The sequence below is a fragment of the Neophocaena asiaeorientalis genome, unplaced genomic scaffold (assembly GCF_003031525.2).
Source record: "Neophocaena asiaeorientalis asiaeorientalis breed wild unplaced genomic scaffold, Neophocaena_asiaeorientalis_V1.1 scaffold424, whole genome shotgun sequence".
Classification (NCBI taxonomy): Eukaryota; Metazoa; Chordata; class Mammalia; order Artiodactyla; family Phocoenidae; genus Neophocaena; species Neophocaena asiaeorientalis.
In genome coordinates, this window is record NW_020174430.1 from 2047224 (window position 1) to 2058467 (window position 11244).

General features: G+C 51.7%; 1 protein-coding gene across 5 annotated transcripts in view; it reads left to right on the plus strand.

Annotated features, from left to right (window-relative positions):
• Positions 1-8976, plus strand: part of NTM (neurotrimin) — a 917312-nt gene extending 908336 nt beyond the window's left edge. For 2 of the 5 annotated variants that reach the window (XM_024756855.1, XM_024756858.1), the window contains 2 exons: positions 2653-2685; positions 8016-8122. In XM_024756855.1, coding sequence (XP_024612623.1) covers positions 2653-2685; positions 8016-8122 — 140 coding nt within the window. Of the gene's footprint in view, positions 1-2652; positions 2686-8015 lie in introns of all 5 variants that reach the window. The other 3 variants (XM_024756859.1, XM_024756856.1, XM_024756857.1) reach the window with 3 other exon arrangements.
• The last annotated feature ends 2268 nt before the right edge of the window (positions 8977-11244 follow it).

An 11244-nucleotide genomic window follows, 5' to 3' on the forward strand; every position in this document is an offset into this window, starting at 1 on the left:
GAAGTAAGTCAACTCTGTGCATCGGAAGGAAACAATTGCAGTGGCAGAGACGATCTGTTTTTCCCTACAGAGGATGAAAGTTAGTTAATTAAGGGCAGCCACCCAGCAGTGAGCATTTCTATGGCACGTGTGTCTAAATACAGAAGGTACCAAAAAAGATCCCTTCACGCTGTTTCTGGAAGGTTTATTTGTCCTTTATAACCATCCTGGTGTGAAACCAGCCCTGCCCCACCCATTAGAATCGGACAGCACCCCTTTGCCCACCTAGGTACTTGGATTCAGCTGGGCTTGGTGGCAGAAAGATCACTTCATGGCTTGACCAGCGATATTAACTTGGAGGCTTAAAGGGAGCAGTTCTTTCTTTGTTGTTTTTATGTTATTTTTCTTTCATTTTTTCTTTCTTTCTTTCCCACTCTACCTGGCTTCACCTTAATACATCAACAAAAAGATCACACATTCCAGGCTAGCTCTTGGTGAGAAAAATACATGCTAGGTTTGAAGGATTGTTGTTTTTGTCGATAGCCGAGGGTTAACGCAGAGCCCTGAGCTCAGGGCTCGTACACGCTTGGAGGTTCGAAGAGGCTCACACTCCCGGAAGCTGTGCCCAGTGGTGTTGGCACCTCATGACGGTAAACATGACGTAGAAACAGTTTCTACGTCTCTTCTTAGAACCAAATCACAGGGAGCGGGCTGGAGCTCAGCGGGAGGTCTCCAGTAAATGTAAAGAATGCCTTGCTTACTTTCCCTCCTCACTGCGGTGAGATACATGAGTGGCAGAGGGGTTGAAACATTGCCACCTGGAAAAGCCCAAGGTTAAGTTCTAGGAAAGTCCAGAATGAGAGTCAGATAGCCCTTTACCCATGTGGACACCAAGGCACGATGACCTTGGAGATTCACCGGGAAAGGATCTGGATGGAACAACTAAGATGGAGCTGTTTTCAGATCTTTGCCCTCACGGAAGAGCACTTCTGGCTCCAGAGCACCGCAGGAGCGTGTGCTTTCACTGTATTCCTCTTCCAGATAGTTCCAACAAGCCAGACTACCAGGTAGAACCCCCCTCCCCCCCGCGTCCTCCCTCCCACAGAGCCCATCACTCTGTGGGCTGCCCTCCCTCACACGTGTCCTACTTTGCACCGCTTGTGGTTTGGGGGTGAAAGGCCGTGATGCCTTTATGCCTCCAAGCATCTCTCTGCAGACTGTCCTCCTTCCTTCCAGTCACCCTCTGTCCTGGTACAGGGAGGCTCAAGACAGTGGGGCCCGAATGAGACAATTCATGAAAACAGCCCCTGGTTAGCTACTAGGCTGGGGTTGAGGGCCCAGTAATCTCTCCAGGGGACTGTCCTTGCTAAACGCACAGCAGACAGCGTGGACCGGCACTCCTGGCTTTTCTCTACCCCCCTGACTGTGCATCAGATCTTCTCTGAGTCACCCCTTTGATCCTTGATCTTAGAATCGCCCACGGAGTGGCTTCTCAGGGTTGCTAGTGTCCACTTGGATCAAGATTTGCTTCGTATCTCAGATGCCTTTAAAGAGTAGCCTGAGAGCTTGAATGCACAGGGCCACACTCACCTGATTTTGGTCAAATGTTGTAGTCGAGTTTAGGCTGAGTTATTTCTAGGTTGTCTTTCCTTCTACATGCGAGGACCTTTGCACAGAGAATTGTATCACTTCGATGCAAAAGACTTTAATGTCATTTTCTTTTGTTGAGCTTTATTTTCCTTTATTTTAGGTATAATTGATGAGTAAAAGTATAAGATATTTAAAGTGTGCACCATGGTGATTTGATACCCCTATACACTGTGGAAGGATTTCCCACCCTCTGTATCCAGGGTGAACATGTGCAGAGGCCCCCAGCTAAAGAGGGAGGTGAAAGATGAGAGGTCATCCCGCTGCTGGCTGGTCAGCAGAACAGGCTCTGTGGATTGGCCTGAGAGCTTGAATTGGTGAGTGAGGGTGTTTCCTGGGTCAGCCAGCAGAGAGGGGCTGGTGCCCAGCATTTCCACAGGTGGGTCCCAGCAGCAGGGATGCAGGTCTTAATGCCTTAGGTTGCTCCAGAGAGAGGAAGCCCTCTGGGCCAGCTTCCTGTAGTCTGAATCTGAGAGAGGTCAGCTATCAAAGGTCTGGGCTCCTCTGGTACGTGGAAACTTGCTCCCCAGTGTTTCTGAGATGCACTGATAAATGCCAGTTAACTTTACATCTCAAACAGAACTTGGCTACCTGCATTCAGATTGCTGTAGGAGGGCCTATTTATATCAGCCAGTTTTATACTAAAGCCTGCAGACTTCAACTAATTCGAGGATAGTCTGGTGGCCAAAGAAAGAAGGTTACTCTCCAAAAAGTGTTTATTGGCTTGGGACCTCTGGCTCCACGGTACTGGCATACCCTGCTAAGACACGGTAGGGGTGCCGGCTCTCTTTGGGTCAGGGTTCCAATGTGACCATCACTCACATCCTCCCCGGCCGCCCACTCAACCTATGGCAACTGACTTCCCAGCAAGCCAGAGGGGTGCACGTCTGGGGGCTGGGCTGTGGTCAGAACAGCATGGGGGCTGGGCCGGAAGTTCAGCCTCCTTCCCCCAAACCATCAGAGGGTAAAGTGGGTGTCTCTGGCTGCTCTCTGCCTTAACAGTGGCTTGTTTTTCATTTCTTTTAGAAGTCAAAACCACAGCTCTGACCCCTGGGAAAGGTTGGTATGCTTACTTTCCAGGCAGCTGCTGCCTTGGTGGGCTGAGGTGCCCAAGACTCTTTGCCTTCTTGCAAGATGCCTTTTCTTCTGCACTAACCCCAGGAGGCAGCCCGGTGGGAACCGCCTGACCTTGGGCTGGCCCGGTGTCAATTCAGATTAACTGTCCCCAAGGACATCTGATTCTCCCCGGGTGCCTCCCCTGCAGAAGTCTGACTTGTCTTTGCTGCCAGAACTAATGAGGACCTGTCAGTGCCCCAAATAGCTCCATGTCTGGGCCCCTCTGTTCCAGGCCCGCCTCTTTCCTTTGCACATGGATGCTCTAATGCAATGATCTTCTTAGACCTTGGCCTTGCATGCTGGCCTCTGCTTACCCCATTCTCTCTTTCTCTCTCTCTAACTTGGAGCTGGAAGGGAAGTGGCAGGAGGGAGGGGAAAGGGGAAGGAAGGGGGAGGTTCTTGGGTGAGTCACTTGGCTACAAATAAATTGCATCTTATCTGAGGCTTTCATCCCATCCAGATGTTTCCGATGGATAATTGACACTCATCACGGTTCTCCGGGACCCTAACGGTCCTGGTGATTAGTCTTTTTAGGTCTCCAGAGCTCTATAATGAGATTGAGGCAATAAAGGCATTCCACGCAGAGTGGAAGCATGGCTGGATGAAGAGCAGAGACCTCATCCGTGTGGCCGAGTCACCGGGCAGATGGGCTGCGCTGTCGCTCTGGCCAGCAAGGGCTCTGAGAGGGCCTTGCTCCAGGAGCTTGGGATCCATACCTGCCTGGACAGCGGGTCCTCCTCTCATGGCGAGCTTGCTGTGCCGGTCAGTGTGCGAGGGCCTGTGTGCTCCCCACCTTGACCCGTGCCCAGCGGGGCAGGTCCTGTGGCCTCACGCTCTGCTCTCCTCCTCGCTGGAGATGTGCGAGTTCCACAGAGCGACAGCGCCGAGTTAGTGGAAAGACAATTGTATTTGGAGACAGAAGTCAGGGGACCTTGGGGAAGTCACTTAAGGTCTCCGAGGTTGAGTTTCCACACGTTAGGGCGGGAGATAATAACCTTCATCTCCTACGTGAGGGGCTTTATGGGGCCGGAACCCCTTTCCAGTTGCAGGCCCTCCACCTAGAATTTTAACCAATATGGCTTTACTTCTGTGAATATCTTCCCTCAACCACAAAAATTTTCAGTGACTTTTATTGGAAATAGTTCGAAATAGGGGGGAAGGGTGTTCAGACGAGAAAATAGAGGTAAAGCCAGAGGCAAGGTAGGAGAGAATGTTTTGCTTTGTTCTTGGTTTGGTTTGTGGGTTTCTTTCCAAGTAGAATCTTAAGAGAAAGAAAAACAGAGACAATGTAAGCATGGACATGTAGCACAGGTCACGATGTTCTGGTTCCTTCCTTCTTTCAACAAAGGTTTATTAAATACCTGTTGGGGGCCCAGCTAGGCACAGACCCTGCCCTTATGGAGCTCACAGCATAGGGGAAGAAATGCATGTGAGACACATAAAGATAATTGTAGGACAGGGTGGTGCATATTTTAATAGTGGGATGTGTGTGGTGCTGTGGAAGCAAACCAGAGTAAGTCAAGGAAGGCTGCCTGGAAGAGGTGACTGGGGCCAGAACAGAACCTGGAACAAGGAGTGCGAGTGAGTCAGGTGAAGAGCATTTCAGGCAGAAGGTGCAAGGATGGGAATTAAATAAAATAGGCTGGAAGGTACACGCTCGTGTGCGCACACGTATGTGTGGTGCCCGCCTGCTGGTGGGGGCGGGGCGCGAGGCTAAGACGGCAGATGGCAGGCAGACTAGGAAATGCAATGCGTGTCCTACGGAGCAGCTGGGAGGTTTTGTAAAGGCTGAAGGAATCCAATCCATCAGTGGTCTCATCAGCTTGGAGACACAGACACAGCAGCCTGGAGTTGGCACAAGGAGTCAACCCGAGGGGTCCAGGCGCAGGTGGCGGAGAGCTGGTGCACGTCCTCTGAGAGGATGTGAGGAGACCCTGCCTCCGGGTTTCTCCAGGTACCACCCCTGTTTCCTCCTGCAGGCAGCTGTGTCCTGGAGGGAGGCTGGGCGGGGCAAGGGGAGGGCGCTGGGGGGGCGAGGCCAGGCTGGAAGTGGTGTCCAGGGGAGTGACAGCCCCGTGGACCCACCTTGGCCAGGAGGGTGGCCGCGGAACATCACACAGGGAGGGCCCCCGGCACACCCAGTGGCCTTTTCCTTTCTTCTCTGGGAGGAGTTCTCTGACAGGGAGCCAGGCCCCCTCCCCACGGGCTTCCTGCGTGCGTCCCAGGGCACGGGCGGAGCCGGAGCAGTACAGGCGACCCGGAGCACCTGCCGCGCAAGGCCATTGCCAGGTTCCCCGGGCACTTTTGCCAGCTCCCAGCCGCCACCTGCGGGGCGTTGCAGACTCCGTGGCCGGCAGACAAGGTTCCTGACTTTCCTGAGCTGGTAATCAAGCCAGGTCCCTGCTGGGCTGTCTGCCTGCTGTGTGCATCCTTCATCCTCCTCCCTGGAGACGTCCGCTGGCCGGGCAGCCCAGAGGGGCGGAAGGCGCCAGAGGCAGAGAGCATCTCCGTGCGGGGACTGGCGATGTCCCCCTTCGCTTACCAGGAGCGGGGACGGGAGGGCTGTGTTGGGGGGGAGTGAGGAGTGGGTTTCAACGTGTGTGAGCCAGTGTTCAGGAGAGAAAAGAGGTGAGAGAGGAGCCCTGTGTGAACAGATGCGTGTCTGTCCAGTCGCCGTGAGCCAGGCGTGCAGGATGTGTTTGGAATCGTGGTGCAGTGTGCACCTGGGGAGCGGTGCAGCCACCAACCCTCCCGTCACACTTGGAACCCAGCTGCTCCCAGGGACGCAGAACAACCTCCCTGCCTCAGAGCTGGCCTCGGGCAGAGGCAGGGGTCTCCTGGAAGGATCCTGGAGTGGTCCAGAGAGGAAGGGCTTTCTCACAGGAGAGGAACAGATAACTCCTCACTCTAGAAGCCCTGGGGCTGGCTTCTCTCCGGAGATCCCAGAGACGGCTGTACACATGGCAGTGATTGAGTATAAAGGCTAGAGTTTCTGGTGGTGGTTTATATAGAAACATAGTAGTTAGATTTGAGAAGATGCAACCAATTGAATGGTCAACAATAAGCAAGTCTGAATGGTGCTTCTCGGGGGTGCTCCTTTGTCACGGGTATCCCAGTGGACTGACAGAAGGAGAGCGTTCAGTTTTGTGTTGCCCAGACGTTCACCTCCCCGGCGGGGAGCAGAAGAGGCGTCTCTTGTCCTTCTCCTCAGGAGAACTTGCGCTGCCAAGAAGTTCGGGCCTTGGGAGCACTGCTGTTGGGGAGAAAGAAAATCTCCTCTACCCTTCTAGGCTCTTCTTGCCGGTCTAAAACTTAAATCGACATAAGACAGAGTAACAGGAGAAAATAAAGCAAAAATTTACTAATATGTATACATGGAAGAGGCCTAGGAAAAGTGATTAACTCACCAAAATGTCCCAAACCCTCACCTTAAATACCACCTTCAGCTAAAGACAAAAGAGGATGTTGGGGGACTTCCCTGGTGGTGCAGTGGTTAAGACTCCACGCTCCCGATGCAGGGGGCCTGGGTTCGATCCCTGGTCGGGGAATAGATCCCACATGCCGCAACTAGGAGTTTACATGCTGCAACTAAGACCTGGTGCAACCAAATAAATAAATAAATGTTTAAAAAAAAAAGGGGGATGTTGGGGGTAGAGGCTTAGGACTTCAGAGGGAGGGGAGGTAATTCACATAGAGAAGGAAAGGCGGGTGTTTGGTAGACAGTGATTTCTGGGCCAGGCAGGGAGATGGACACAGAGAGGAGCAATAACTAACAGATTTTGCAGGTTCGTCCCTGGCTCCACACCCAGGTCACACTGTAGTTACCTATGGTGACAGCTCCCTTCCTGGTACAGGTCTTCTTTCTACATTCTTCAGGTGGTTGGGGGAAGGGCAGAGTTTCTCCTGAGTCTTTTGGGCCTTGACTGCTTTCAGCTGGAAGTAATCTGCATGCCAAAGAGACATTTTGGGGTGACAATTTTGCTCCCCTGCAGTTTGAACCAGGCACCAGAGACACAGAGGTTGGATGACCTGGTGCATTTCAAACTCCTGTTTGGCCACTGACCCAGAATCAGAGATTTGTCCCAAAGGTCTAAGGAATAAATCACAGGGACAGTGCTTCCAGGACAGGACTTCTAGGACTTGGAATGATTCCATATGGAATCAAGAAGCCTGATTTGATGCTGATCTGCATTAGCCAGAAGTGTCTCCATGTCCAGCATCCGAGTCAGGCAAGCAGGTTCTGGCTTTATCCCTTCAACCCAGTGATGACATGGACTTGCGGCGGCGGGGCACCAGCTTTAAACGCCTCCGTTAAATCCAGTGCAAGAGCCTTCCAGAGTAAGTCCAGTTTGAGAAGATGCCCTGCTTCATTAGGTGCCTAATTCATCTGGGCATCCAAACTTGTGTGTACTGTTCCTGAATCATAGCTCCATTTATCAGGGGCGTTCATGGCCACGGGGCTGAGGGAGCCACAAAGCTTATGCTTCAAGTGACAGGGAAGCTGCTGGGGAATTTTACGACCTCATAGTTTTCTTGCCTCCCAAATATGGCTCCACGTCAGAGAGTATCTGTGTGCAGGTCAGGCTGGTGTGTGCCTCTTAGGAAAATATGCCATCCATCTCCCCCCCCCAGCAGACACACATCATGGCACGTTCTGCATCCCAGTGTCCATGGAAATCTTCCCTTCCTCCTGTGTACACGGCCAGAGGCCACCTGTCCCTTTGCCTCATCCCCCCTCCACCTCAGGCGAGCTGGTTTGGACCTTTCAAGCATGTGATACTTCAGCGAGGTCTGCTGTTACCTGATCCAGATGGGGGAGAGGCCAAGTGCGCTGCCCTGGGACCGAGTGATGGACAGAAGGGGCACCGGGGCCAGTGCAGCAGCCGCAGGGGACAGTTGCTGTGTCCAGCGAGTCCTCTCCTGCATGACAGGAGGGTCACGTGAATGTTTAAGGTGGGCAGTGCTCGGAGGGATTGGACGATGATGCAAACAGGGCAGGGGTCTCACTTGATTGAAGTGCTGTGTAAGGTGTTGATTAACCAGCCACCTTTTTCTTGAACTTGCCCCTGAGCCATGGCCTCAGCATGTTCTGACAGCAGAGGAGTAGCAGGCACCCGCACACTAACCTGAGGTCCCTCCTGCCCGGGTGGGCGCCCCATCACCTAGCTGTGCCCGTGGGATCAAGGCTAACGCAGCCTCTGGGTATGGAGCTGGGATGCTGGATGCTCCCAGTTGGAGGGGCCAGGCTCACGACAGGTGTGTTGTGTCTGCAGGCCCGGGCGCCATCAGCGAAGTGAGCAATGGAACGTCGAGGAGAGCTGGCTGCGTTTGGCTGCTACCTCTTCTGGTTTTGGTTTTGCACCTACTCCTCAAATTTTGATGTGAGTGCCACTTTCCCCGCCGGGGAGAAGCTGCCGTCACCACCGCCACCAACACATCAGCCACGGCGACCAAGAGCAACGCGAGCATCCCCGTTCTAAAGCAGATACAATCCCACGAAATTCAGAGCCTAAGGGGACACATTCGAGGGAGGGGAACAGAGAATACTTTGGGAAAACAGGTTGAACAAGGACATTGGAAATCGCCTTGCAGATACGTAGGTACAGCTGAGTTTTCTTTCTTTTTCCAAACGGGAAGAATGCACACGGCTTTGGACCCACCCGCAAGCTGCATGGCGTGACCTCCGTTACCAGTCGGGCAAGGGCTCAGCCGCTCTGCCCACCACAGTGCCCCCCCACCCAAGGAAAGTTCTGGAGTCGGCCACCCCAGATTCAATCAGTCAGTAGAGAAGAACTCAGAGGGAGGCTTGTAGGCCCATTCCTGAACTGTGTCCCTATTGTGTGTGTGATGAAACGCAGCAACAAAAAGATAAATAAAAAGGAAAACTAAACAAGACAGCCTGTCAGCTACAATAATCCCACAATCAACAGTCACAAAAGATATGGTTCAACTTTTTTTTTGTTTGTTTTCATTTTACTACATGGACATCATAGATAACAAGGGATTCTGATTCATTATTAATTTTATTAATTATATTTTCTGATATGAGTCTAAAACTTAGTGCAAAAAACAAGACAAAACTAAAAAAGTACACAAGTGAAAGGGGTGAAGAGAAGTATGTTTGTTAAACGTTAAACATGAATAGTATACTTCTTACTAGGTTTACAACTGGTGGACAACACACCAGGCATTAGCCACCTGGTGAGGATTTGGCAAATCCACCAAAAAAAAAAATTAAAATCCACACATACAATTTAACCAACATCTCCACCAGCGCTACAGATGTCCTCTTCTTCTGGCATTTACTGTAGACAATACTACACTTCTACATGCTGTTTAGAAACGGAAGGGTGACCTGCACCATATCTTGAGTTTGCTGGCGATGCTTTTTTTGATGACATATATTATACAGTATATATATACATATATTTTTTTTTTGTTAGGGTTCTAGCCATTTTCCTTCTCAGCAGGGTCCTTTCTCAGACATTACTGCATGCTGTATATGGCGTTAGCTGTGTGTTGCTCTTCTAAAAGATGATAGAGTTTACTGGTAATTGTGTAATCAGCTCCTGCCTTTTTATTTTCTTGGGTTATTCACACGTCAGAGACATTTCTAAAAAGTGAAAAGAGAAACAAAACACTTAACACAAGGCGCAGCATCTTTTCCAGGGGCCGCTCTCAGAGGCGAGGGCGAGTGTGGGGGGCCTGGCTTCTCCGTCATGCCTCGGGCACGGACAGACAGCAAGCAGCCGGACCAACTCAGCAGTCAGTAACCACTCGCTTTAGCCCGTTATGGGAATCTCTGATGCCTTTGTGACCACTGGAGAATCGAATCCTCTTGGTTTATTTTATTTAATTTCCCACCTCTGTGTGCGTGTGTATGAAAGAGAAGAAAATGCAGTTTTTAGGAGATCTTTTCTTCCTCCCCCGAAGTCTGGGAACCAGAGGAGCCTCGGGGAGGGGTCGTGATGTGATGAGGGCAGGTGGGATTAGGGGCTGGGGGAGGGAGGGGTTGTCTCTGACTTGACATTAAAAAGTGTTCCATGTCCCTCTCTACCTGGTGTGGTACCTCATTCTCAAGTGGCGGGGGAGGGGAGCAGAGCCTGCCTGGCTCAGGTATGAAGGAGTGGAGCGGGGTTGGGCTCTGGGTTCAGGCTACTGCTCTGTGGACCCCTCGTGGGTGGAGTGGGGCCCCCTGTGGAGCGGGCTCTGACGACAGGCAGGGCTTCGGGGAAAGCACCTTCTCCATCAGAAGCGCGGGAGGCGGGCCTCGTGGTGACCCCACCTCCACTGCCTTCAGGAGGTCCTGCTGTGGCCACACACCTCCCCTCATAACCTGGGCAGATGGCAAGTCCAGTTAGGGGATGGCTTTCACGTGTGATTATTTCTGGAAGGCATTAGAGTGCAGCCATAGCCCAAAAAGGCCCTGTGGGTGAGTACTGATGAATCCCCAGTCCCATCCTCCAGTGTCTGGGGGACTCTCTTCCATCCAAGCCTGCCCCCCAAACCTTGCCTCTAACTACAAGTTAGGAGAAAAGGTACAGTTTAATGCAGAATAGTTTTCCAATAATTCCAACCTGTTCTGATTGATTCCGGGAATCAAATAAGTAGCTGAAGATTCACCGAGAGGCAGAAATGAGGTCCGAGCCGAATCACCCCGGGATTACCGCGCTTGTGTCCTTGGGGGCAGGTTCCACCTGGGAGGAGAAGGAAGTGTTTGGAAAGCAGTGCTTTCATTTTCAGCTGCTTCTGGAAGCACTGAGAAAATCTTGTTGACGTCATGGTTCTTTTTATTTTATACATTCTTTGTTTAAATCTTTTCCATATGGTTTATCACAGGATCCTGAATATAGTTCCCTGTGCTACACAGCAGGACCTTGTTTATCCATCCTGTATGTAATACTTTGCATCTACCAACCCCAAACTCCCAGTCCATCCCTCTCCCTCCCCCCATCCCCTTCGTGTTTCTTTGTACCCTCTGCCCTTCCGCCCACACCACCAGGTGCCAGATTCTCCGGCTTCTTCCTGGCAGCGTGAACTGGAGTAGTCGGACCAAGCCTCGCAGATCCGGGCTGCGCTGGAGTCCTTCCTTCCTTGTGTCTCAGAACTGCTAAAGGCAAGGGGCTCTGGGTCTCCTTTGAATAAAAGTGGGAGAGATTTACTAGCTTTCCTGTGATCGGAACTTCTATAGACACGGACCAGAGGAATTCCGTGCAGATCGTGGGTCACGGGAATAGAGGGAATAGAGTGGGAAAAACACTGGGAATTTCCAAACCTCTAAACTTGAGCCCAGAACCCCCCTGAATAAAATGTACCAGGGCATCTGCAGACAGTCTTCCTGGATTTTGTCAGGACAAGAGCACAGAGTGGCAGGTAACCTCCATGTGATTCAGAGCTTTCTCTTTCAGGTTTACTAAGCATGGTTTAGTTCACCCATCAGCATCCTCTCAGGAAGGACTGGTCTGTCCTGACCAACTGTGACATTGATGAGGAAGACTTCCT